Genomic DNA, 27,637 nt, shown 5'->3' on the forward strand with positions numbered 1-27,637 from the left:
TAAATTGGTCAGGTCAAAGATTCGGCATCCTGAGTTTACTACTCTTGATGAAGTAAGAGGCAAAAAGAAGAGTGTGGGTTTTGTTTTTTGGATTGATGGTCTCCTTGATTGTGAACTGAATGTAGTTATTGTGTAAATTAGAGAGAGAATAAATAGGGAACCCCATGTTGTCATTTTTCTAACTACACAGGCTCTTTAAACTCAAGTGATGAGAAGGCATTGATCTAGTGAGGAAGAGCCCAAACACAGCAGTGTTTCTTAGATGTTCATTAAAGGCACACACCACACAGATTTTGAGCCTGGTGAAACAAGCATTTTAATGGGTTGTGTTTAAATATTTTTTAAGATACAAAAAAAGTACACATATACCTTACTTGCACTCCCCATAAATTAATATCAGTGCAAGAAAAAAGCTTTTATAATCTAATGCAGTTTTAAAAATACTTGAAAAAAGTTACAAAATGCTAGAATGCAGTGAGAAAGTGGAGACGGTATCTTTTAAGTGCAAATCAGAACATTTTAAAAAAATGGAGTAAAAAGTGCTCTCTCTCTTAGGACTTTGAACGTCATTACCATGGGATCTGAGCACCTTTCAATTTTTATTACACAAAAATCAGTTACAATTATTTTTCCCAAAATTCCCTGAGACTGCTATTGCTACAATGCTGACAAAACAAAGCAATAATTTCTAATACAGAAACTTTTTTTAAAAAACCTATTTAAAATATGGCTCCTGAAATTTGATCCCAAGCATTTTTGCAAATAGTCCTGTTGAGGAAAATGAGTGAATAACTATGCAGTTCTCTAGCTACATTGAAAATCATGTTATAAACTCCTGAACAACTCTTCACCCAGTGATCTAGACTACAAAATTAAGTGATGAAGATATTTTCCATGTTTTGGAGTGAATCTGAATAAAATGTAGTTCTCATAGTGAGCCTATCTACTTTGATTTTGATTGGAAGTGCAATTTTTTAGTCAGCATTGAGGCAAAACACGGAATCTGCTTCTTTCTTAGTGCATTAACATCTTTGCATACTTCTACTTTGCGATGAGCTACTTTCCTGTTAACCAGAGTGAGAAGTTCTGTGAACTCCAAGGAAGAACCATACTTTCTTATCATCTCACACAGGTCTTGAATATACCAAGAGCCGTTTACAGTTTCACGATGTGAATAGTAACCTATTGGGAAATAAAAGCATAGGACTGCATTTAACCTTAAATGAAGACTAGAAGTGACAGTTAATAACATTCAATACCACAATTTACTTCTTGCCAGCCATGTTTATGCACTATGGATAAAATTTTAGATATACGTCTCTGCACTGTTTAAGCTATCTTGGGTACTCATATATTAGAGATGTAAACAGCACTTTGGCACATCTGCATAGTCAAATTCAACCGGGGATTAATAAGAACGACCACACTGGGTCAGATCAATGGTCCATCTTACCTAGCATCCTGTCTTCTGACAGTGGCCATTGCCAGATGCGTCACATGAATGAACAGAATGAACAGAACAGGGCAATAATATTGAGTGATCCATCCCGTCATCCACTCCCTGTTTCTGGCAATTAAAGGCTTAGGACACCCATAGCATGAGGTTACATCCCTGATCATCTTGGCTGATGGACCTGTCCTTTATGAAAACAGGGTTACTTACCAGTAACTGTTGTTCTTTGAGATGTGTTGCTCATATCCATTCCAGTATAGGTGTGCGCACCTCGTGCACAGATTCCCGGAACTTTTTTCCCTTAGCTAGCTCCGTAGGGCCGGCTCAGGCGCCCCTTGGAGTACCGCGCTCATGCCGTGGTACATAGGGCGCTGCCGGCCCTGCGGCCCCTCAGTCCCTTCTTTCTGCTGACTCCGACAGTGGGGACGGAGAGTGGGTTTGGAATAGATATGAGCAACACATCTCGAAGAGCAACAGTTACTGGTAAATAACCCTGTTTTCTCTCTTCAAGTGATTGCTCATATCCATTCCAATATAGGTGATTAAATAGCCATACCTTGGAGGTGGGTAGGAGTCAGTGTTGAGCTACTCTCGCCAGTACTGCTCTGCCAAATCCTGCGTCCTCTCTCGCCTGCTGCACGATGGCGTAGTGGGACGTGAAGGTGTGGACCGATGACCGGGTTGCTGCTCTGCAGATATCCTGCAGGGGCAGTCCTCCCAGGAAGGCCGCAGATGAGGCCTGGGCCCTGGTTGAGTGCGCTGTCACAGCTCCTGGAAGCGGCACCTTCGCCCGCTCATAGCAGGTTTTAATACAGGCGGTGATCCAGGTGGAGATGCAGTGGGTGGAGACAGGTGAGCCCTTCATCCAGTCCGCCACTGCCACGAACAGCTGCGTTTATTTCCAGAACGGCCTGGTCCGCTCGATGTAGAAGGCCAGGGCTCGTCTGACGTCCAGCAAGTGCCATCTCCACTCCTCCTCCGAACCGTGTGGTTTAGGAAAAAACACGGGGAGGAAGATATTCTGGTTATAGTGGAACTGAGACACCACCTTAGGCAGGAAGGCTGAGTGGGGCCTCAGTTGGACCTTATCTTTATAGAAAACCTTGTATGGGGGCTCTGAGGTTAAAGCTCAGAGACCCTCCTAGCCGATGTAATGGCAACGAGGAAGGCTACCTTCCAAGAGAGGATGAGCAGCAGGTATGTAGCCATGGGCTCAAAGGGGGGGTTCTGTCAACATGGCGAGGACCAGGTTTAAATCCCAGGGAGGCACTGGATCACGGACCTGGGGATAAAGCCTCTCCACCCCCTTGAGGAACCTGAGAGACATGGGGTGGGAAAACAGTGAACGCCCCTCCAACGGCGGGTGGAAGGCTGAGATAGCTGCCAGGTGCACTTTCAGGGAAGCCAGTGCTAAACCCTGGAGCTTTAGGTGGAGTAGGTACTCCAATATCGCCTGTATGGGTGAGCCGGACGGTGGGACACCCCGGGACTCCGCCCAACAAGTAAAACGCTTCCACTTGGCCCGGTACACAACCTGAGTGGAAGGTTTTCTGCTGCCCAGCAGAATCTGTTGGACCTGCGCCGAGCAGACTCTCTCTCCCTCTGTCAGCCACAGAGTCTCCAAGCCATCAGGTGGAGGGAGTCCAGGTCCGGGTGCAGCAGGCGACCCTGGTCCTGTGAGAGCAGGTCATAGCGCCGCGGGAGTGGCGTATCAATTGACAGGTCGAGCAGCATGCTGCACCAGTGCTGCCGTGGCCAGGCTGGCGCAATCAGTATCATATCCGCTCTGTCCCTCTTGATTTTCAAGAGGACCTTGGGCAGAAGCGGAGTGGGGGGAAACGCATACATGAGGGTCCCCGTCCAATCTAGAAGGAACGCGTCGGCTAGGGAGCCCGGCTTGCAACCTCGGAGTGAGCAGAACCTCGGGCACTTCTTGTTCCAGGACGACGTGAACAAGTCCAGTTGGGGAACCCCCCCACTTCTGGAAGATTGAAGACACCACCTCTGGGTGCAGTGACCAGTCGTGGCGGGGTAAGAACGACCTGCTGAGGCGGTCCGCCTCGGTCCTGACCCCCGGGAGGTGAGAGGCCAATATGTGAAAATCGTGTCTCATGGCCAAATCCCAAAGTTCGATAGCCTCCTGGCAAAGAGCCGAGGAGCGCGCTCCCCCTGCTGATCTGCCACTTTCACCCAGCCTGCTGAGTTCTCTCTCTCTCTCCTAAGTTGAAACTGTGTATGTGTGTGTGTTTATGTTCTTCCTGTTTATGTAGAACATGGGTGCTGTGTTGTCCGTGAGGACCTGAACCATCCTGCCCCTCAGGAATTTGATGAAGACCTTGCAGGCCAAGCAGACTGCCGTGAGCTCCTTGACGTTTATATGGAGAGCTCTTTCGTGTGGTGAGCATAGCCCCTGGGTGCTCAGGTCCTTGCTGATGTGAGCCTCTCAACCCTCATCTGAGGCGTCCATTATCAGAGTCACTGAAGGGGCCAAGTCCCGGAAGGGGAGCCTCTCAACCCCTGCATAACCTGAAGGGGCCAAGTCCCGGGGTCCCTCCACCATACCAGGGAGGACAATACCTGGGCAGGAACTGTGACCACCTTGTTGAGCCTGTGTCTGGCCAGTGCAGAGAGACTGAGGCCAGCCACCTTTGGAGGGGCCTGAGCTTGAGGTGAGCCAGCCTCATCACATAAGTACATGCTGCCATATGTCCCAACAGCTGGAGGCAATGCCTGGCTGTCGTCGTGGAGGACCTGTGGAGTTCATGGCGGAGATGGCCTCAAGCCGAGCCTGCGGGAGGAAGGCTCTGGCCTATGTGGCATCCAAGATAGCCCCTATAAACTCTGCGCTGCACCGGGGTGAGAGTAGACTTCTGCTCGTTGATGAGCAGCCCCAGTCTGGTGCATGTGGCGCAGGTAAGAGCCAGGCTGTTCCTCACATGGGCCCTGGACTTGCCCCGGATCAGCCAGTCGTCCAGGTAGGGGAATATCTGGATCCCCTGTTGGCGCAGGTGGGCTGCTACTACTGCCATGCATTTCGTAAACACCCTTGGCGCGGATGAAAGGCCAAAGGGTAGGGCCGAAAACTGGTAGTGGCACCCAGCTACCATAAACCTTAAGAATTTTCTGTGACCTGGAAGGATAGTGACGTGAAAATACGCATCCTTCAGGTCGAGGGCGGCATATCAATCTCCTAGATCTAGGGTACGAATGATGGAGGCCAGGGAGACCATATGAAACCTTGTGCGCCTGAGAATCTTGTTCAGATGGCGGAGGTCCAAAATCGGCCTCAGGCCCCCCTTGGCCTTGGGAATCAGGAAGTACCTGGAGTATAGTCCCCTTCCCTGTTCCTGTGGAGGAACGACCTCCACAGCCCTGAGCGTAAGGAGGGAGTTGATCTCCTGCATGAGGAGTTGGTTGTGAAAGGGGTCCCTGAAGAGGGACTGGGTAGGGGGCAGGTTGGGGGGGGAAGGCTGTAAACTGCAAAGCGTAGCCCCGGAGGACTATGCCAAGGACCCTCTGGTCCGTAGTAACAGCCTCCCATTCAGCGTAAAATGGCCGAAGTCTGTGGGAGAATAACTTGGGGTGATCCGGGGGGGAAGAAGAGATGCCACCCTTGTGCACCCCATCAAAACTTCTTATGGGGTGCACCACCCTTGTTTGGGCCTTGCTGGGACCCCATAGGGGGCCCCTGCCGATCCCAGCGGTTGGGCGCCCGGTAATGCCCCCGACTCCTCATGGGCTGAGCGGGTCTGGGTGGGGGCTGCGGCTGCCCTGGTACCTCAAGGCCTGAGGGTGTATAGCCTTAGGGACCTCAGGGTGGCTAGTGAGTCCTTCAGGGCGTGGAGTTTTTCGTCCGTCCTCTCAGAAAAGAGGCCGGCACAGTCGAATGGGAGGTTCTGAATCAACTGCTGGACCTCCTGAGACAGGCCAGACGCTTGCAGCCAGGAGCAGCGGCGCATGACGATAGGCGAAGCTATCGCCCTGCTGGCAGCATCCGCTGCGTCACTGGCTGACTGAAGCGCCGCCTTGGCCACCGCCACTCCCTCCTGCGACACTGTGGCGAAGTCAGTGGCCTGGTCCCGGGGCAACCCCGAGGAGAACCTCTTCAAGGAAGACCAGAGGTTCAAATTGTACCTGCCTGATGGTTAGCGACCCTCAGCTGTAGGGCTGCCGTGGAACACATTTTACGCCTGAAGAGGTCCAGCTTTTTGCTGTCCTTGTCTTTCGGGGTATTGCCTTGGCCCCCCTGGCGATCCCACTGGTTTACTGCATCCACCTCTAGGGAACCCAGGGCAGGATGCGTATACAGGAACTCGAACCCCTCCTTGGGAACATAGTACTTGCGCTCCACACCTTTCGAGGTGGGGGCTACCGAGGAGGGGGTCTGCCAGAGGGTCTTAGCAATCTTCATTACCCTCTCATGAACGGGGAGGGCCAACCTAGATGGGCCTGCCGTGTCCAAGACCCCAAAGAAGGGGTCCTCCTCCTCCGAGAGCTCCTTAATCTCCAGGCCCAGACTGTCTGCCACTCTCCTCAGGAGGTCTTGGTGGGCCCGGAAATCAAAGAGGGGGGCCTTGTGGTCCCTGGCCGCCGCCTCATCAGGGGAGGAGGAGGAGGATTGAGGAAGGACCCCTGTAGAGGGACCTTCCTCTGGGTCAGTCCCTTCCTCCGAAGGGTTATCCTCCTGTGCCTCAACAGGAGAGGGCACTGGTTGGGCCGCTGAGGACTGAACAGAGGCGGTCCCTTGACCCAGCTGAGCGCCCCAAGGCCCCCAATATGGCCATTGCCAGGGGCCTTGAGGCCATGCAGGAACCGACGTGGGAACCTGCTGGGTCATCTCCAAGCGCCCCCCCTTTGACCCAGAGCCACTTGAACGCTGCTTATGGGCCCTGGGAGGGAAGCAGCTCCAGGACGATGAAGACCTCCGGTGCCAGCACCTGCGATGTCTACGAGGGGAAGAGCTGCTGGAGGAGCTGTAGCTGGAACGGCCCCTCCGTCGAGAAGACTTGCAGCGACACTTCCCAGATCTCGAACGGGAGCGGTGTCGCCTACGCCGAGGCGCTCGGTGCTGGAGTAGGCGGTGCCGAGGCGGCCGGTGGTGCTGCGATGCACGGAGTAGGCAGCCCTGGGGATCGGTACCGAGCTGGGCTCCACACCAGAGCCCACGCTAAGGTCCTCACTCGAGGCGGAACTATAGCGCCTTCGCCTCGAGCGTTTGCCCCTGGCATTTGCCCGCACTCTCTACCCTCCTTGACCGTCTGGGGGGAGACCTCGACTCCTGTCTCCTGCACCCACGGGGGCCACCCAACGCAGGTTTACCCCAAGACACCCGTCCCGGAGCCCTCGGCCGAGGGGGGGACGGAGGCGTAGGCAGACCCATGAGGGTGCGTGCTGCAGCAAAAGCCTCCGGTGTCGACGGCCCTTGCAGAGGCGTTCCCCCACCCCCAGAAGTCGGGGGAGGCTCTTTGCAAGGAGATGCCGATGCCGGAGTACTCTTCACGGCACGTGGCTGGGGCATCTCCTGCTGCACCCCCTGCTTTCCCGGTAGCAGGGGAGAGTCCATGGGAGCGGCCTCCCGCCGCTGCTGCTGCTTTGGCACAGCAAGCAGGGCCGGTGCTGGTGCCGAGGACGGTGCCAGTGGGGCGCTCCACACCGATGAGACACGCGGTGCCGCAGGATCACGCAAAGGCTCAGAGTCCGGCCGGGGCGCGGACTCCATCAGGATCGCCTTCAGCCTTGCGTCCCTTTCCTTCTGGGTCCTTGGCTTGAAGGACCTGCAGATCCTGCACTTCTCCTTTCTGTGTTGCTCCCCGAGGCATCGGAGGCAACGGTCTTGAGGGTCACTCACTGGAAAGGACTTCGCACACATGGTGCAGGCTTTAAAGCCCATAGAGCCAGGCATGGCTCAAGTCTAGCCCCTAAGGCCACTATCTACTTAACTACTTGCTAACTACTTTAACAATAAACTAGAACTCAAACAATAACAGCTAACACTAAGGGATGCTACTTGCGTTTGCATGCAAGAGGCAGACGTTCCGGTAACCGTCACAGGCGGAAAGAAGGAACTGAGGGGCCGCAGGGCCGGCAGCGCCCTATGTACCACGGCATGAGCGCGGTACTCCAAGGGGCGCCTGAGCCGGCCCTACGGAGCTAGCTAAGGGAAAAAAGTTCCGGGAATCTGTGCACAGGGTGCGCACGCACCTATACTGGAATGGATATGAGCAATCACTCGAAGAGAGAACTAATTTAATTCTTTTTTGAACCCATTTATAATTTTGGCCTTCATACCATCTCCTGGCAATGAGTTTCACAGGTTGACTGTGGGTTGTGTGAAGTGGTATTTCCTTTTGTTTGTTTTTAAACCTGCTCCCTCTTAACACAAGAAGCAGGGTGTTCCCAAAGAAATTATGTGAAGGGGTAAACACTTTTCCTCCACACCAGTCATGATTTTATAGACCTCCATCATATCGCTCTTAGCTGTCACTTTTTCAACTTGAGAAGCCCCAGTCTTTTTAATCTCTTATAATTTATAATGAGTGCAATACCATTTTGTTAATGCAGTGGCTTCAGTGGAGTTGCACATTAGTGATGGATTTTGCCCTTTGACTTTATACAATATTTTACAAAAGGATTTTGTATGAATATTTTTATATCTTTCCAACATCAGGTAATGTTAAGTTGAGTGCAATATTGGTTCAGTAGTAGAAACAGTTCTGTAAATTCACTCACTGTTGAATTACAGGACAGCCTTCAGGATTGGGAGTGATATGCATTGGCTGTTTGGGAAATGCAACCATCTGTGTGTGGAGGCTTAAGAAGTCACATGACCAGAAGAAAGGTGCAGAAGTCTATTTCCTGCTGACAGGTAGCTCAGTGATAGGGCTGGGATCTGTATACTTTGAGGTGCAAAGTCTTTTAAAAATTGCAAGTTAAATGGCATATTTTCATTTATTTTTAATCCTTATGTTGGGGAGATGGCAACGCTAATGCAGACAAATAAAGTGGTCAGTTTAAGGAACTTTAATTCTTTGTTTGATTGTGTGATGAAGAATCTCTTCAAGCCTACTCTAGTTAGTGAAACAGTAGTGATACAGCAGCAGAACTCCTGCAGGAGTTAAACACTAAAAATGTAAATGCAAAATAACATACCTTCTGCAACAGAGTAGCACATGAGAAAGTCTGCACCAGCAGGTAATGTGTATACAGCTGCAGCATCCACTTCAGTTTCATTGACATTAGACTTGTCTGTAATGCTGTCCACTGCATCCGTAACAACGACTGGGTCATCATGTTTATCTCCTCGACATGCCTAATAGGAGAAAAAACTGCTGAATCCTTATATCTGCCAAGTACAATTAGCCATCACAGAACAAAATTCTAAAAGCGGAAGTGCTTCCCGTTTGTTTAGATGGTCTTCATTAATGTGACTAAGTTCAGAAAGAACTACCCTTTGTCCTACTTGTACTTCCCTGAAGCTTTCATTGGTAGAGGAGGCTGGTTAATAGCAAAGGGCATCAACTTAGAAATATTGAAGTCTGGTAAACACCATACTGACGTATTATCTACTTGTGGAAGAAGAAGATAGAAGCCTTACAGATCAGTTCAGGGAGGGCGTTCTATGTGTAAGCAGCAGCTTGAAAAAAAGTGTGTGAATACACTTGTGGGAGAAGCAGGTACATGAGGCTGGCATTGTCAGTGAAGCAAGGGGCAGAATAAGGAACCCAATAAGATGTAAGAGAGGATATGTATTTAGATGAACATATAATGCTGGTCAGTAAATAGGTATTCATGAAAGTTCTCGCCTTCATTAACAGGAAGCATACAACAGCAAGTTTCCTCACTGCATGCTCCAATATTTCAAGGGGTTCAGCACTACTTTCTACTATGTCCTTGTTTGCATTGTAAATTAACTAAAAGAAAGGGTGGAAGTGATTTTAGGTTATGGCTCTAGTTTTTGTTTTTAGTGAGTCTACACTAGTAGAAGCCCTTAAATAATTAATTATCCAGTTGAAGTAGTAGACTTCTCCCCTGCTCGCTGCCCTTACTTCTATAAAATCCAAGTAGATTTAGTCTTAGTATAAGATACTGAATTAACAGAGGGTTTAATTTTGCAGGGACCTCTGTGTCTTAAGGAAATTGCATCCCTAGAGGAGAAGAGTTATAAAGTGGTTCATCCAGGGGATAGCTGCTTTAAATTGCAGTCAGGTCCACACAGGATTGTGGCAAATAGAGGCCACACATCTCCTGAAGACCCTGGCCACTGCCATTCATCTTGAGTTATGCTGGCCAATTTAGGACACCACATTGAGCAAAAATTCTTTTTCTAACAGGGCAGGAGAGGTCAACGTAGTGCAGGACAAATCAAGCTCCAAATACAGGCTTGGGGTTTTTTTTAAGACAACAAACATGTAAAGCACAGGAAATGCAATACAAACTCCCCATAGCATTGGGCCAAGAGACTTCAACCTTGACTGGGAGGGAACCACCTGGGGAGGCAAGAAATATAGTTCATGGAATTTGTTCACTGGCTCTTTAGTCTTCCTAAGTATGAGGTGGGGTCACCTAAAAACTGAGCTGAGGCTACCAACTCTTTGCCCCAAAAAGCTGAAGGCAATGGCTTCTCTGCCATTTGACACCTGTTGACCATCTATCCTACACTGTCTTGATTTGGGCTGGCTTTCACGTATCAGTATAATTTTACCATTGTGATTCACTGGCAGCTTCAGTACAAGATTATTTCTTGTTTCAGTTAGCATAGCAAAAAAAATCAAATTTAACTGATTCTCAAATGCTTCTGTACATGGACTAAGATTTTCCAACCCAGGCTAGATAACTGTAACCCAAGGATCTCTTGATGCCAACTGGCAGAGGTCACTGACATTCAGGCTCCCTAGGTTCATCTTAAGGGATCACGCAGGGTCTCTGAGGAAAGCCTGTGTGATGCTGGTTGTCAACCACTGCAAGATGTCTGTGTATATATGCTGAAAACTCTGCTGTTAGGCCTCGTAGTAAATGCAGCATGTCTTGAAAGAAGTGTCTCCCACCTCCTGTTTGGAGAAGTTTATCTCCTTGGTGGACCACTGTATGTCTTACAATAGAAGTCTATTAGCATAGTGAGTCAAATGCTAATGAGGAGCTTGCAGAGACTTCAGAAGAGGTGAAGACCAAAAGTGAAGATCTGGGGTGCAGAGAGAGACCCTGGCATCCTTCAATACATGAAGACAAGCTGTCAGCCAGCAGTCTTGATCTTATGAAAGGGGGATTTCAGCCAGCTTGGTTGAAAAAACAGTGGGAAAAGGCACTGTGGTAAGCTATCCTGTAGAAGACAGGGAAATGTCCTGTGAGTTAACTTTAGGCTCTACAAAGTGTTTTATGATTTTGTTTTATATGTAACCATTGTTTCCACTATAAACATATAAGAACGGCCATACGGGGTCAGCCAATGGTCCTTTTAGCCCAATATCAGAGGGAATAAACAGAACAGGTCATCAACTGATCCATCCCATCCCCACTCTGAGCTTCTGGCAAACAGGCTAGGGGCGCTTCAGAGCAGAGTTTTGCATCCCTGCCCATCCTGGCTAATAGAATCTAAGTGTTGTGTGTGAAGCTGACTGATGATCCTGAGTTGACTCTAATAAGCTGCTCTGTATTACACCTTTGGGAGTACTGAATCAGAGTTCTGTAAGAGTTCAATGGGATGGGCTGAGTTCTCTAGAGGGATGGTCAGAGGATTTGGGGTTGGCGTGTGCCTATTGCTAACCTGCACTGAGACAGCAAGATCTGTGAAAGCCTGGAAGAGAGCTGATTTCCAAACAAGAATTCCTCTTGGTAATGGCAGCTGGTAGCAAGGTGCCTCTGGGAAGAGCCACAATAACCATTGCCTTTTCCATAATGGAGGAAGTTATCCCAGAAGAACTGTCTTCTGTACTATTGTGGAAAAAGTACATAAATTCAAGAACAAACATCTTACCTGGATTATAAATATTTTAGGCTTTCCTGCTAGACTTGGGCATTGGTTTCCTCTGAACATGTTTGTCACTGTCTGAATTTTTATTTTAGCATCATAGGCGTAAACGTGATTATCTTCACCATGGCTCAGGAACACGCACACAAAGCAGTCCGCATCACTGTGGTTGTTCATCGACACTAGAATAGTGGATCTGTGTTTAGAGGACTACGAAAGCTTATTGTATTTATTAAACACTGCACCATTAATCCATTCACGGCCACATTTTGCCACTTAATCTCAAATCTGTCCTATTCCGAATATGTTGAGCCAGATTCTCAACTGATGTAAATCAGCATAGCACTACTGAAGTCACTGATCCATACAAGCTGAGGATCCAGTCTACCAGAAGTTAAGTAGATGCTTATTCAGCACCACTTCTGTTGGATGCAGTCACAGATACATCTTAGGAATTCTAATACTTGCAGTGCAATACAAATGAGTATACCACTGGTATAAAATATATTTTCTGTTCCTTAGTCTTTTTATGTTATGGGACTTCACCGCAGAAGGGAAACCATACAAGTTAGAGTGAACTTGTCTAACAATGATGGATAAATACCATCTAATCTAGAACTGCTCCTACAAATAGAGTAAGACATATCCAGTACATGATCTCCTACCTTCATAAATGTTCTGCAACACATCTTCTGCTTTAAGGTCATCAAAGCAAATGACTTCAAATCCAAGCTCTGTCAAACTATCATTAAACACACAAAGTTTTAATAAGTATCCTTTATGAGTTATGTTTAAAATGACCCCACTTCTGTTGTTCCCTGGGGAACTTTGTACCTATTCCTTGAGAGAATAGATATTCATGTTAATTTATGTAATGGCACCTAAACCTGAGAGCCAGGAGTGCCCTAAAGATGCATAGAACAAAAAAAATCATTGTTTACAAAGTGAAGGTGTTCTGATGAAATAGGAATTCTCTTAAGGAGCACCAGAAAACACAAATAATTGAGGTACTCAAACGGAATTGTCTGAAAACCAATCACATAAGACTCCAAATAAAATAGGAACAACAACTGCCATTTTTGCCAAAATGCATTTCACTTTCATGTAACTATGAACCAAAATGACAGTATTGGACTTTTTTGTTTTGTTTGGTTTTGGTATTGAAGGGCCATAATACTATTAAATCATCAGAAGCTGCAGAATATCAAAACTTAATCATGCCCTGAAAAATGCTGATGCTGGGCTATGCCATCTCCCCTGTATTAAGCTTTGATTAGATTATGTGCAGCCACATGCCCCACGAGCTTTGTGCCAATCCATTACACTTGTAACTGGTTCCTTTACAGATATCAGGCCAATGCCAGCCTAACCTGGTGCTTTACCCATTTTTACTTGTTTCCCCAATGCCCTGATGTGCTGTTGTTGAATGGTTCCATAGGCTAACGCAGAATTTATTATGGAATTCTATTGCTAGTGAATGGAATAGGAAACTCACTATCACTTTTTCTGAGGGACGTGTTTCTAATTACATCTAATATTGTATGCAGTGTAGCTGTTTTGGTCCCAGGATATTAGAGAGACAACAAGATGGATGAGGTAATATTTTTATTGGACCAATTTCTGTTTGGTGAGAGACAAGCTTTTGAGCTTTCACCTGAAGAAGAGCTCTTTGTGGCTTGAAAGTTTGTCTTTCTCCCCAAAGAGAAGTTGGTCCAATAAAAGATATTACCTCACCCACCTTGTCTCTCTATATCTAATATTGTCAGTGGTGGCAGAGTCTGAAATTTGTTGGTAGTCCACAGTGGAAGACAACTAGTACTAAGAGACATGGGTGTTTTCTATAAGACACATATCCCTTCCTTTTTGCATATCTAAACTGTTGTAAAATAGCATGTGGCTAAGCTTACACTATACCAGCTCCTTGAGTTAGCCAATTGCGCCAAGAGCTTCATTTGGCTGCAGAGCTGTTCTGCTTCCCTAAAGCTGCTTTTTGGTAACTACCAGTTGCCTATTTTGCATTTGCTAGCAGCTACAGCTGCATGCACCTGCTAGATGAATAGGAATAAAGGCCACTTAACTTTCTCAACTCTTTAGTCAGTTTTTGAAATCGTATCATACAGGACGTTTACCCTACGAACCTGTCCTTGAACTACTCTGCTATTGGATGGCATAAGTTATTAAACAGATTTATTTGCACAACACAGCACTTTCTCCAACTGGTTACTGGTTTAGTGAATCACAGTAAGTGTAAGATGTAAAACAGCAAAAGGTCAATTTATCTCCTACCATAAACTGCATGGTTATAAGAGCCACATACTTAGAACTTCTATCTCAACAGTAGACAGCCATCACTTGGCTTGCATGCATTACGGATACTGGATAAACTAATGTCAAACAATATTAAAGGGGCACAATATTATTTCAGCTTGAAATCTAGTCCATTACAAAAAACGAGTTAAAAGTTATTTCAGGTACTATACCTGCCCCCTGGGCCTTCCCACCAGTTTGTGATTTTTTACAAGCAAATTTACCGTTCTTATATATTAACCTGTGAAAATATTTGTGTTCTACTTTTTTCCCCTCATGATATTGAGCGACAAGAAAACGTCGTTTGCTGGATTACACAAAACTCAGCAGCTTTTAAAAATTACAACCACCACTTAGTCTTCCCCACCATGATGGCTGCCTGTACCTCAGCAATCTATTTTCACAGGGCCTGATCCTGTTCCCACTGAAATCAAATGGAGTTCCGCCTGCCTATTATTTCAAAGAGAGCAAAAGCAGGCTCTTTAATTCTTTTTATCATGGGATATCATGCAAGATCTTTCAATAATAATTATGTCAATAAAATCGGTTATTTTAGACCTGCTTATATAACTTACATGACAAATCACTTTGAATTGCGTATTTTTATTTAACTTACCTTAAAAAAATTTATCCTTCCGTGAAGCAGCCAAATATCATCTTACCTGCGTTTCAGATTCTCTCTGTCTGCATGTGTGCCACGTCTATCTGGCAGTGTTAAGTGCCAGTAAAACCGCTCATGATTGAAGATTAAAGCAACCCCTCTTCGCTTGTGGTTCATTTTGTACTGTGCTGCTGGATCAAATGCTCGGCTGTCACAAAGAAAGAACATGCCTTTCAATTAATCAATAAAGAATTATAAATTCACCTACCTCCATGTGTTCAGAGGTCAAGATTTTCAAGAGTGCATAGTCACTTTTGAAAGTCTGAGGCACATTCAATAAGTCATTCAAAAATCTCCTTAAAGAATGGGCTGCAGCAGATAAAGGCCAGTAAATTCTGAGTTTAAAAAGCTGTTTCTGTAACTTTCATTGTTTTGCTTGGATTATCCATTGACTTCTAGGACAGAAGCCTGTCAGTGCAATAAGTAGGCACATTATGGTAAACTAAAGTGGAGCTTGGACTCAGTATTGATTCTCCAGGTTTCACAGTTTAACCAGACTTCTTATTTTAAAACACCATTTGATAACTTAAGTGTGCACTACCTGGAATTTTGTTTCAAGTGACTGTTTACTGAATCACATGCAACATGTGCATGGCAGCTTATGCAGTCACATGACTTTCTTAAGACTACATTGCGACGTTAGATTCCTATGCTGGTAGGACAGAGAGAGACTTTCATCTGAGATAAATTACCTAAATCCAAAATAAACTCCAGAAAGTTGAACTCAAAATGTCCTTAATACTACTGACTGAGTTACAAGTCTGTAATATTCAGCATTTTTGCCCTTAGCATCACCATGCTCAGTACTCAAAAATCGAGAGGGGAAAAAATATAGAGAAAGATGGGGCATGTCACAGCTTCTTTCCCTTAATTCTACAACAGTCGGAAAACTGTGTCGGGCATAACCAGCTATAGCCTCCAAGCCACTTGAGCAGCGACAGTGTGGCCTTTTTCTAAAAGAAAAATTTCCACAATAGGTCACAGAGATTTTTTTTTAAATGTACATAAGCCATAAATACCTAGTAAAGAAAGAAATTATCTTATGGAATGAAACTCTGATCCCTGTGTAAATTCAGATACATACTAAAAAACTATTTCCAAACACCCACTAGGAAGCACATACAATATTTTGAACAGCTTCTCCCATGAAATCAGGACAAAAGAAAACATTCCATCTGAGAATATATGAAAACAAATATTTACCTGTCAAAAATAACTAGCATGACTAGAGCCAGTTCTAGGGCAGTGTGACCCGACTTGGGTTGTCATACTTCGCACCCTCGGATTGACCATGTCGCATTACCAGTAAACAAGATATAGCTGGAGGCTGGTTCTCAGCTGCTACTCCCTATACCGCTACCTCTATGTGCCCGAAGAAGCAATTTTCTCTCCCATTTTGCCTCTCTCCCCCTCGCTTTGTATTATTTGTAATATGTAAAATATTGTATATGTATATCATGTCTGATTATCCCATGTATAATACATATATGTATAAAAATGTACATATGCTAATGCTATGGACTGTTCTAAAAGTATAACCAGGGCCATTTGGGTCCTGGATATTACCTAGCAGGAAGAAAGATGAGTGGAAAAATTAATTGATGGGTGGGCTAATGGTTGGAGATGGGGTGTTGAATGAAGTCTGAAAATAGCTGGTATGAGGACCTAGGCAATTCTTCATGTCATCTCAAGATCTGTCGAACTGGTTTCAGGCATGGTGTTCCTTATATTTCTGCCTTATTAATCACTTCCACGCAGCCCCCCCATGAATGGTATGACCTCCCCCTGAGCTCTGCTGCAAAGTCTCTACACTATCCACATTTAAGTCCCTCTTAAAGACCCACTTCTGCTGTGTTGTTTATAAATCTAGTAAATCTAGTTGATTCATATAAAAAAAAAATTCTATTTATCGTCTTAGACTTTAAGACCAGAAGGAACCATTATGATCAGCCAGTTTGATCTCCTGCACATCACAGATCACAGAAACTCGTCCACCCACTCCTGTAAGGATGATCAGTCATCCCAATTTTATAGGGACAGTCCTGATATTCAGGCATTGTCTTACATAGGTGCCTATTACCCTCAGCCCCCGTCCCGATTTTTCACACTTGCTCTCTGGTTACCCTACCAGCAGTAGGCCCATAATCTCTGGGTGAGCTATTCAAGTCCTCAAATCTTGATTTAAAGACTTCAAGTTACAGAGAATCCACCATTTACTCTAGTTCAAATCAGACACTAAATATGATGATCCATTAGACCCTGACCACGTGGGCAAGATCCATCAGACACACACGGGGTCTAAATTCTCTGTAGTAACTCAGAGCCCTTCCCCTCTAGTGTCCCATCTCTGGCCGTTGGAGACATTCACTAATGGCAGTCGTTGAAGGATCACATGCCATTGTAAGCAATCTCATCATACCATCACCTCCATAAACTTACTAAGCTCAGGGTTAAAACAAGTTAGGATTTTTGCCCCCACTACTCTCCTTGGAAGGCTGTTCCAGCACTTCACTCTTCTGATGGTTAGAAGTGGTCATATCTGACTTTAGATTGTGGTATCCTCAAAGCAGAGATCTGCACTCCCCCACCCCCGCCTCCCATGAATGTCTGGAGAGTGCTTAGCATAGAGTGAGCGCTACCATAAAAAAACATAACATAGTATTTTGTTCCTCACTTGTATTAGTTGTCTGACAATTCGTTTCCTTACATGTGCAGCAGTATGTGCTGTTGTTCACATTCTGTATGTCTTAGTTCCCTTTCCTCCTCTATAAAGTTATATCTGGAATGTACCTTTTAATTTAATCCTTTTAAAATACAAAATGCTCTATTTAAAAAAGTAATGCACTAACCTAATTTCAAATGATCATTCGATTCCCAACAAACAATGTTGTGGTGAATAGTTATCCACGCAGTTCCATGCCTGTTGTCTCTCCTACCCGTTACACTCAACCCTGTTTCTCAGGGGCTGGGGGCAGAGCCACCACTAGGAACAAAGAGCCCTCCAAACAGGTAACGGGGGAAGCAGCAGAAGTGAGGTGCGTGTGTTCGCACAGACACATATTAGAGTTCAGTGAAATTTTTCAGCTGAAACTTTTTTCACTGAAAAAAATGCAGATTTGGATTGAAATATTTTGGCAAATTAATGCTGACTTTGTGAGCTGTTTCAGTTGAAAAAAAATTGGAAATACATTTTGACATTTACAAAGTGTTCTGATTTTTTGGCTAGATTCACAATGGGAATTAGGTGCCTAACTCCAATATTTAGGCGCCATTCACAACACTGAGGCGGCGCTAGTCCCTTTATGCCCAATAGCCAGAGCACTCAACTGGGATGTGGGAGACCCAGGATTGAATCCCCCTGCTTAGGAGCAGGGACTTGACTACTGGGTATTCTGAAGTAGGCTTCCTCAGTCACTCCTGGTGAAGCTGTTCCACTTTGCATAAATAAATATTTACTGGGCTAGAGAGAGGTAGTGAGTGCCCTAGCCACCAGGCTAGAGAATCATTATCATTCTCTCTGTCCCAGTGACTATAAGTATTTATACAAAGTGGGAGGGCTTCAACAGGACAGCTTGAGAGAGACCCCCACCCAGAATATCCCATAGCTCAGTAGTCAGAGCACTTTCCTGAGGTGGGAGATCCCTGTTCAAATCTTTTTTCCCTACTCAGGCAGAGAGGGTGGAATTAAACTTGGGTCTCACATATCCTGGGTGACTGCTCTAACCAGCCACCGGGTTGAATGTTGTAAGAGCAATAGCACCACCTCCCCATCATCCAGCTGGATTTTAAATGGGGCCCGATCTGGAATGCATGCTCCAAGGATTTCTACCACATTGACCGGCAAGAGAGGTGGGAGGAATGACTGTCTTTCCCTGGTTGGAGGATCATGCTGGGACTTAGGTATCTGGATGCCTATAGTAAGTGTGCACTCAGAAGCAGAGACTATGTAAGTAAATTCAGGTGCCTACAGAGTTAGGCAGTAGCTGAGCAGGGGTCTGTGGATCACTGTAGCACCTAAATTGGGGACTTAGGCACCTAAGTTCCTTTGCAGATCTGGCCCCTAAACCTTTCCCCTTTCCTCTGCATTTCACTCTTGCCAAGCTTAGGTAGCTCCCCCTACTCAGCTTGTTGGCTTCAGTGAATCCCATTCTTAGGAACCTAACTCTCCCCATGTATTACGTGGGAATCCTGAGCACCTGGGCACCTAACATAGGGCTATGAATTCCACTCGGCACCAAAGTGCCATAGAGTTTGGTGTTGCAATGCCTAAGTTCCATTTGTGAGTCTAGCCCACAGTCTCCTTCCTACTGTACATATTTGTACAGTGTCCAGCACAATGGAACTCTGATCCTTACTAGGGCCTCTGGATGCTGCTATAATGAAATAATAATCAATACTACTACTTCAATTATACTAGAACACAGAATCATAAAATCATAGAAGATTAGAGTTGGAAGGGACCTCAGGAGGTCATCTAGTCTAACCCCTCGCTCAAAGCAGGACTAACCTCAGCTAAATCCAGCCAGGGCACTGTCAAGCCGCAGCTTAAAAACCTCTAAAGATGGAGATTCCACCACCTCCCTAGGTAACCCATTCCAGTGCTTCACCACCCTCCTAGTGAAAAACTTTTTCCTAATATCCAACCTACTGCAACTTGAGACCATATTGAGACATGTAGCAGTCTGACACGTTTTGTATCATTACAGGGGGCCTTCTGGTGCACTCCCTTTGGACTCTTATTAAAGATTAAAAAAAACCCAATTCATAAATGCTTTGAGTTTCACTTTCTGGTTGCTATATGCCACGTCTCTCTGTCTCTTCCATTACCATATTTAGTTGTTTAATTAAACAAGGGCCTTTACCTTCCATCAAGGGCATCTGTTTCTGTGATGTTTTGGTCTCCACCTATAATAAAAAGAGAGCCAAAGGTTGTTTGAATTACTAAATCAGTTATTAAAAGAACACTTGATATCATAGGCAGTGGCAGAATTTCAAATTTAAACTTGCATCAGGGCTTGAGTCATGCTAGAACACCCCAGAATGCCGTTCTGGTACTTTTTTGAGTGTGTTCCAGTACTATCACTTATAGTTCCGGAAGTCTGTTCCTGCATTTTTTTTTTAGGACTTATATATATGTAGATCACGTGCAACCATTTGTAAAGTACACTTGATAACAAACAAGGCAGTTCATGCACAGGCTAGGTAATTAGGTATGAAACCACTTGATCTGCATTAATGCTTATTTGGGTGCACAATCTTATGGGTTTACTTTTGGAGGCCATTCTTAAACATGTGGCCCCAAAAGATCAGATTTTTAAAACTGCAAAAGTACACGTGCATAATTTGTACATCTGCAATCATGGACATTGCATATGCAAATTACAAACCGGCTGTCTGGTTATTTTAACACACAACCTCTGTAATTTCATGCTTTCATGTAAACTGCATGCTTTTATGTATGCTATTTAGTTTCTAGCACATAGTGCATGTCTTTTAAATACATGATGCAATCAGCCTGAAGCTAAACATTTTCTTTGTGGTTAGATGTGTCACTCAATTATTTAATAAGTGATGAAGATATAAGGTCTTCCAACTAGCAGAAAAATTCTAAAATGTGCAAACAATTCATACCCTTTCGTCTGCTAAAATGCATAGAGACATACATCTGCAGTGTTAGAACAACCAAAACTCCTACCGAAGCCAATAACACAATGAATGCACAAAGAATACAGAGCTAGACCCACCGACCTAAAGCTGTTAAAGATAAAGCTGTCCTGTTCCCATCTTCTTCTCCCACCTACACGTTACTGTCTCTGTAGATCCGAAGATCTCTCACAATCCATATTACCCACAGTGTGACAGCCCACAATACTCCTTTTAACCTGGCCATAAGTAATATACTTCACTGTACCTTCAGTCTTTAAATCAGGCCCACTATCCACCTGGATTTGCCCTGCAATTGAAACACATCAATGTCACTGTCATAACATACAATATTACAAAAAAATCAAATGAGCACATTTTTATACTACACCACTCATGCCCTTTCATAATTTGTTTCTGTCATAAATCAACTGAATAGAGTCCCAGCACTGAACCATGAAGGGCCATGTTTATTAACTCTTGCGAGAATTTTTTGCCCTTTGCTGGCCCCTCAGCATCCTACCTGTCAGCTAACTCTCCATCCAAATCAAATCACTACAGCCTTGCCTACATTAGCACTTCTATTATTGGTCTAGCACAAGCACAGCTCCACTGGTAATAGTAATGGTGGAGGTGCTAGTGTAGAACAGGGTACCAGTATTTTTACCATCATGTTGTCTAACGGCCAAGGTTGCATGGACCAGTGTAGAAAACACCGGTAGCCTGTCTACACTAGCAAGTCCATCGTTGCTACCACCAGAAGAGCTGCAACAACGGTATGAGACTAACAATGGGAGAAGTGCTGAAAAGTATTAGCGCAGACACAGCTGAACTTAGCAGTAATGACATAGTTCAGAATCCTAAGCAAAGGAACGTTTAAAGAGAGCATGTGTGTATGAGATTTACCATGGTTTTTACCTGAGAACCTGGAGGTAAGGCTGATAAAATATCAAGTCATCCAAAATAAACTCAACCTTTGAAAACATTATTGTTTTCTCTTAAAAACCCTTTTTTATTAGCCTGGAAATTCCAAGTTAACTTTCCACTTAATTGCCATCTCTCCCAAAAAACATTATACAAATACATAGTTAAGGTCTCTGTGATCAGGGTATTGGGTCTATCTGAGTGTTGACAAGGAAATGCTAGCCTTCCTCTTTAGGACGGGCCACAGCTACATGTGCTTAATGAGGCACATGCAGGGTAGTGCAAGCTGTGGGAAATTAATGAATTCCTCATCATCCCAGAACAGGGGAAGAAAGACTCAGGCCAGGAGTTCGAGATAAATAAGCTTCAAGAGAGATCACCTGAGCCAAAAAAATTGTCTCTTGGGCCTGGTCTACACTGGCAATGGAGGTTGACATAACGCTGCTTACGTCAACTCCTTGAAGCATGCGTCTCCACTGGCATGTAAGTTCCGCTGATCTAAATCGCGGTAAAAGTTGACTTAATAAAACCACCTCCACAAGTGGCATAGCGCTAAAGTTGAATTCCATTGGTCGCATTTGCGTCAATGGAGGCAGAGCGCAACGGAAATCCACATCTTGGCCTCTGGGAGGCATCCCATAATGCTCTGTGACCGCACTGGACATTAGTGCTCTGCTGTAACGTGGTCATGTACACAGGAAATAGCTCCTCCCCTCATGCCCCAGGAAATTTTGAATTATCATTTCCAATTTGGACAGAGTGGAGAGAGCTTTGTAGCTGAACTGCTCATGGCAACTACATGGCCCAAACGCACTCCAGCATGGAGTCGACCAGAAGTCTTGGATCTCATCGGTCTGTGGGGCGAAAAGTCTGTTCTGGCACAGCTCCAAGCCAGCAAAAGAAATTTAGATATCTACAAGAAGATATCTCACGGCATGTTGGAGAAGGGGCACAACAGGGACGTGCAGCATGCCATGTTAAGATCAAAGAGCTGAGGCAGGCTTATCAGAAAACTAGGGAAGCTAACAGCCGTTCTGGCTCCTCGCCCAAAACATGCCACCTTTATGAGGAGCTGCATGCAATTCATGGCAGTGATCCCACCACTGTGCCACCACACAGCATCGATACCGCCGAAGAATCCCAGTCCAGAACAAATGAGGAGGCCTCTGTGGATGATGAGGATGAGGACAAGAACAGCAGAGAATTCTAACCAATTAATCCTCACAGCACCCTCAGAGTTTGGGGATAATACTACTTATCCCCTCTTTGCAAATGGGCTCTAAGTACAGTATGTCAATGGCAGAGATTTAGGACTCAGGACCATCAAACTCCCTGCTTCTTCCTCTAGACTCCAGTGCCTGAGGAGCTGTCAATGCTCAGCACCAATTCTGTCTCTCTAAATTACTTAGCAGTGATGCAGGGGACCTGGGTTCGTTACCTATTTGAGTACCTGGCAGTATTTGAGCACCTGGCACTCTTTAATGTCTCTCTCTCCTCACAACACCTCTGTGAGCTAGGGAAATGCTATAACCCACGCTTCAAAGATGGAGAACTGAGGCACAGAGGGACAGATTCACAAAAGGACTTAGGAATCTAAAGAGGAGTTAAGCGGCACAGTCCAAAGTTTAAGTACCACTGACATTCACAGAACCCCTGCTCAGCTGCAGCTTATCCCTGCAGGCACCCAAAGTTCCTTGGACATGTAAGTTTCACCCAGCAGAAAAGTGCAAAGGCACCTAAATGCTGATGATACCAAGTTGCTTGGAGTCCTAGCTCACACCTGAGACCTAGTGGCATTCTCAAACTATCGCCCCAAAGGGGACCAAGTCAGTAGGTGTTCTCTGATCATGCCTCCCAGTTAGGGTCCTGCACAAAAGATAGCCAGGGACAAGCAGAGTGATGGGGTGTTTCTAGCCCAGTCTATGCCATGGCCAGTGGTTAGAGCACTTTCCTGGGATGTGGGAAGACCTTGTTTTTTAAATTCCTGCTCTGCTTGATTTGAAGCAGGGTCTTATATCACTGGTCCAGAGAAAGCAAGAGTACTCTGCAGCTTAGTGTTTAGGGCACTCACCTGAGAAGTGGGAGAGTCAGGTTTGATTCCCTGCTCCAGAAAATATTTAATTATAAAGTGTAACAGCTCCCAAGGAAAAACTGGGAGAGGATCCCTCCCCACTGAATACCCAATAGTCTTATGGCAAGGTACTGACTGGGGATGTGGGGACCTGGGCTCAAGTATCTGCTCCACATCAGAGAGAGGATGGATTTGAACTTGGGTTCCTATGTCCCCAGTGAGTGCCCCATCCATGGGTCTAATGTGTGGACTGACAATCATATATTTGTGGATGTATTTTGTGCAGGGTCTGAACCAGTATGCACGCTCTGAGAACACCTATTGGATCAATTCTCACAGGGAAGACAGGCAGGAGAATGGCTACTTTGAGAATCTTGCTGGGGCTTAAGAATGAGTTGGATTGGTGTCAAGACTGAAGCAGCTTTGCACGTGCCTATTGGTGGAAATTTAGGCACTTAGGGGATGTTAGGAGGCAACTGAGCAGTGGTTTTGAGAACATCGATGGTGCCTAAATGTTGGATTTAAGTACCAAAGTGCTTGTGAATCTAGCCCTACATGACTTGCCTAAGGTCTGTGGCAGAACAGGAAATTAAACCCAGCTCCCTCAAATCATAGGCTAGCATCCTAACCACTGGACTATCCTTCTTTGCAGCTGCAACTGATGTCAATGGTACTCAGTCCTTGTGAAAATCAGACCCCAAAAGAACACAGCTAGTGACCACCTGTGAAAAAACTAATTTAAATGATTTGCCCAGTATCATATCTGAAATCTGTGACAGAGCCAGAAGGAGAATCTAGTTTTCCTAAGTGGCAATCAACTCCTGCAGGCCCCTGGCTCTATCACAACATACCTTCCAACTTCTACAACACATGAGTTGGGAGTTTTACAGACCAAAGCTTCTCTCACTAAAGAGCCCTAAGTAAATGTGAAACTTCCTAGATTTATTAAAAAAGGAAATGAAAAAAATGATTCAGGGAGGGAAGCTAGTGGTTACAGGCAACATATCCAAGAACCTAGATTTGGTACATTCAATCTGAAAGGCAAGGTGGCAAACTGCATGAGACATGAATCTGCTCCATTAGAAACTTTGGTTCTATTCCCAGCTCTGCCAAATGTGACCCTGCGTTACCTGTTACTACATCTGTAAAAAAGGTATGTTTAATTTCTCCTATTTCCAAATACAGAGATATCAGACCTTGCTCAGTAATAAGATATGTATGAAGTGCATGGTCAGGGAAAGAGCTAGAACTAAAACTTGTGGTCTCCTGGGACCCAATTCAGTGCACCTTTCCATAGGAGAAAATACTGCTGCAAAGTTACGTGCAGCTCCTTGAATGACATTTCTTGACAGCAACTTACTTCCTGTTATGGGTACCCTGTAGCAGTGGGTAAGGTGTTACAGGAGTCAGTCCTCTTGCACCTCATAGAATCAGGATGTTGTGAGATACAGGAGTGACTAGGGAGCTTGGCAAAACTGGTGGGAACCGGGGCAGACTGGGGGAGATGAGCCCATGGGTTTTGGGAGGAGAAGGAGGGAGGAGTGGAAGAGGTAAGAGAGCTTGAGGCAGTTACCCTCATTCTGTGTCAGCATCCCATTATCCTACCTTCTGCCTGACACACTTCGCTCCTATCCCCTCACCCACTCAAGGAAATGTCTTAATAATGCTATAAGTGCAAAATATCAGTAGTTAAAATAATCACTATTAGCTACTATGTGGACAGTCAAAATGTTGTTTGAAAGCAGAATATAACCTAGGAACTCTATACACTATGGCCTCAATCCTTCAAGAAGCTCTACAGAGGAGGCCTGTATGGAACTCCTTGCAGGGAAGAGGGTAAGTAGGAACATGCAGATAATGAAAGTAGTTTCAGTTAATGAAGAAAAATAGATGACTGGCTTGAACAACCTGAGATGCCGTAGTTAATGATTCTTAACATGTGGGTGCTTAAAGGTATGAGTTGAATGCCAGCAGTTGTCTATTGCATCACAAGGTGACTGTATTCACCTGAAGCAGCTTCACTTAGTCACTTACAACGGTTCCTCCTCCAACATCAGGAATACCTTTTCCCTCTTTCCTCTGGGCATAGGCACAGGCATAAGTCAATAAGTGCAAATCTTTATAGCCTTAGGGCAGGGGTTGGTTGCTGCAATGCACAGCCAGATGCAGTCCTTCAGTAAGTGTACATGCAATGGCAGTAAGCAGCTTGTGTGGGTTGAGGGCAATATAGTAGATGACGTGGCCACAAATTTCAAAGTGCTAGCTACACCCTCTAATCTCATTCTGAATCAGATGCAGTGCCAATGCTGCCTTTAACCTGGCCTAGGGCTATGCCACAGCATGCACTGAGGACGAAGCAACCACACCCCACTCGACCCAAACTTTGTTTTCACAGCCAGGGTGCTCCTACACTCATAGAATACATACAGTACAAAAAAAAACCCCCATCATTATTGTGTACACACTTTAGTTGCAGACTAAGGTATGTCTATATGGGAAAGTTATACTGGAATAAGCTAAGGTGTGAATTAAAACAGAGATAGTTATACTGGTATCATTCCCCATGTGAATACTCTTATTCTGGTACAAGGGTGGATTTTTTTCAATTTATCTTATGTTGCTTGGGAAGGTATCAAAGCTAAACTGGAAAAGGCACTCTTACACTGAAATAAGTATGTCCACACAGGGGACTATACAGCTATAACTACAATAGTATAACTGGTAAAAAAAATTCCCGTATAGACCAGACCTTGAAGTTTGAGGCGGTTTTGTTTGGTGGTTTTTGTTTGGTTGCGTTTTTTGCAAACAATCTGTTGGGGAGTCTACTACTCATACCAGTTCTGAAGAGATGATTGGGGAAGAGGTCTGAAATCACCATCACTGTGGAGTTTTATTCCTCTTTATTTTCAGTTAATACACATGCGTGTTCGACATGCACCGGATATACTAGGGGATGATATCAATTTTAAAAATGGCACTATTCTTTAGAAGAGAAATAAAATAACTTTAAAAAAGCACTGTTCAATCACATTTATAAATAACTACGAATATCATACTTTGCAAACCTGCTTTCATTTATTTTATGAAACCATCAGTTTGACTGAGAGTGGATTACTGCCAAGCCCCTCATTTAATGTGCAATGCACGCGTTGGAATAATTGATCCCTCCCACCCCATTTTCAATCAATATCTATAACAGGGGTTCTCAAACTGGGGTTTGGGACCCCTCAAGGGGTTGTGAGGTATTATGGGAGAGGGTTACCAGCTGTCAGCCCCTGCACATGGCCTGGCTATGGCTGTCAGCCCCATGCATGAGGCCAGAGCCCTTCAGATCTGGATGATGGGAGAGCAGCAGCTGCTGGAGTGATGCTCTGAAGGCAGCACCCACCCCAGCAGCAGCGGCACAGAAGTAAGGGTGGCATGGGAGTGTGTGTGTGTGTGGAATGGCAGAGGGGGAGGCGGGGTCATCACAGCCTGAAATATTTTCAAATGGGGTCCCAGCAAAAAAACGTTTGAGAAACCCTGGTCTATAAGGAGTGGACAGCGGGCACATCTGCCGCCTGTTTGAAACCCTGCCAAACCAAAGGTGGCTGTTGCTCATAAATCACCAGTTTGCCTGGCACTGCAGAACAGGTGTGTACCCAGGGCTTGCTTTGTGCCAGGGATGAGCCCTGCCACCGCCAGGCTCCGCGGTTCATTGCCCGGCACCTCTGGCCTCGCCATCTCAGCTACGAAAGCAAAAAAAACCTGCTTGAGCCCCAGCGCCTTTCATTACAAACCAAGCACTGGGTGTCCCCAAGAAGAGCAGCTCCCTGCCCTGGGGGGCTGCCAGGGGAAGCGGCAGGAGGGTGGCCGCTCCGGGAGGGAGGGAGGGAGCCTTGGCAGAAGACGTCGGTGTGGAAGGAGAGCTGGGAAGCGGCGGGGGCAGGAACCGGAGACAAAGGGCGGGCCAGGCTCCAAGGCGCCCGGCGACTCTCCCAGTCCCTCGGCTCTCTCGGCGGTCGCTTTCTCTTCTCCTCAGCCGGAAGAAGTCGGCGATGGTCGCAGGCAGCCCCGGCCTCCCCCGGGCCCAACGCCCCTAGAGACCAGCTCTCAGCCCCCCCCCAGCACAACCGCAAAGCCCCCTGGCCACCGCCAGGCTCCGCGGGGAGCCGCGCGGTGCCACCGCAGCCCTAGCCCGCCCGCGACCCCCCCGGGCTCACCGCCCCCGAGGAGAGCGCGCGGGGCCCTACCCGAGTTGCTGCCGATGCGCCGGTGTTTGGAGCTGGCCATGGCCACCAAGAGAGACCCCGAAGTCCCGGCCCCCGCCCCCTGCGCTCGCTCGTCCTCCTCTCTGCAGGCTACGTGCGCAACTTCCAGTTCCTGCTCGCCCGCCGGGCTTGCTGCACAGCCCAGGTGCCGCAGCACCGCCCGCCCGGCCCGCCTCCAGCGGCCACCGCACCCCACCCCCAGGCAGCAGCGAGCCGTGTGCGCCCGGGCCCGGCAGGCCGACAGGGTGGCACGCGCCCCGCACTCTCCCCGGGCCCGGCCCTTGGTGTGGTCAGCCGGCCGCAGCGGTGGGGTGCACAGTCCAGTCCGCCGCCCTCCCAGCTGTGTGAGGGGAGAAAAACAGCA

General features: G+C 46.2%; 1 protein-coding gene across 1 annotated transcript; it reads right to left on the minus strand.

The window, feature by feature from the left end:
- On the minus strand, positions 1-27,371 carry CASP6 (caspase 6). Its single transcript, XM_067568212.1, has 8 exons — positions 27,256-27,371; positions 20,297-20,338; positions 19,248-19,290; positions 14,387-14,533; positions 12,083-12,159; positions 11,424-11,599; positions 8,603-8,762; positions 1-1,182 (listed from the first exon to the last, which is right to left on the minus strand). Exons 1-8 carry the CDS (start codon positions 27,293-27,295, stop codon positions 944-946), a joined length of 924 nt encoding a protein of 307 aa, XP_067424313.1. The 5' UTR covers positions 27,296-27,371; the 3' UTR covers positions 1-943.
- Between the last annotated feature and the right edge of the window lie 266 nt (positions 27,372-27,637).

Source organism: Emydura macquarii, unplaced genomic scaffold (assembly GCF_026122565.2).
Source record: "Emydura macquarii macquarii isolate MOO-44397 ecotype Brisbane River unplaced genomic scaffold, CSIRO-AGI_Emac_v2 contig_2863, whole genome shotgun sequence".
In the NCBI taxonomy this organism is placed as follows: domain Eukaryota; kingdom Metazoa; phylum Chordata; order Testudines; family Chelidae; genus Emydura; species Emydura macquarii.

Bases quoted from the DNA above. Each gene is read 5' to 3' on its own strand.
- CASP6 (XM_067568212.1), bottom strand. From the start codon at position 27,295: ATGGCCAGCTCCAAACACCGGCGCATCGGCAGCAACTCGG. The intron at 19,291-20,296 runs GTACAGTGAAGT...TTTTTATTATAG, and splicing joins GCCTGATTTAAAGACTGAAG to GTGGAGACCAAAACATCACA. The intron at 14,534-19,247 runs GTAAAGGCCCTT...TCTTTGTGACAG, and splicing joins ACAGATGCCCTTGATGGAAG to CCGAGCATTTGATCCAGCAG.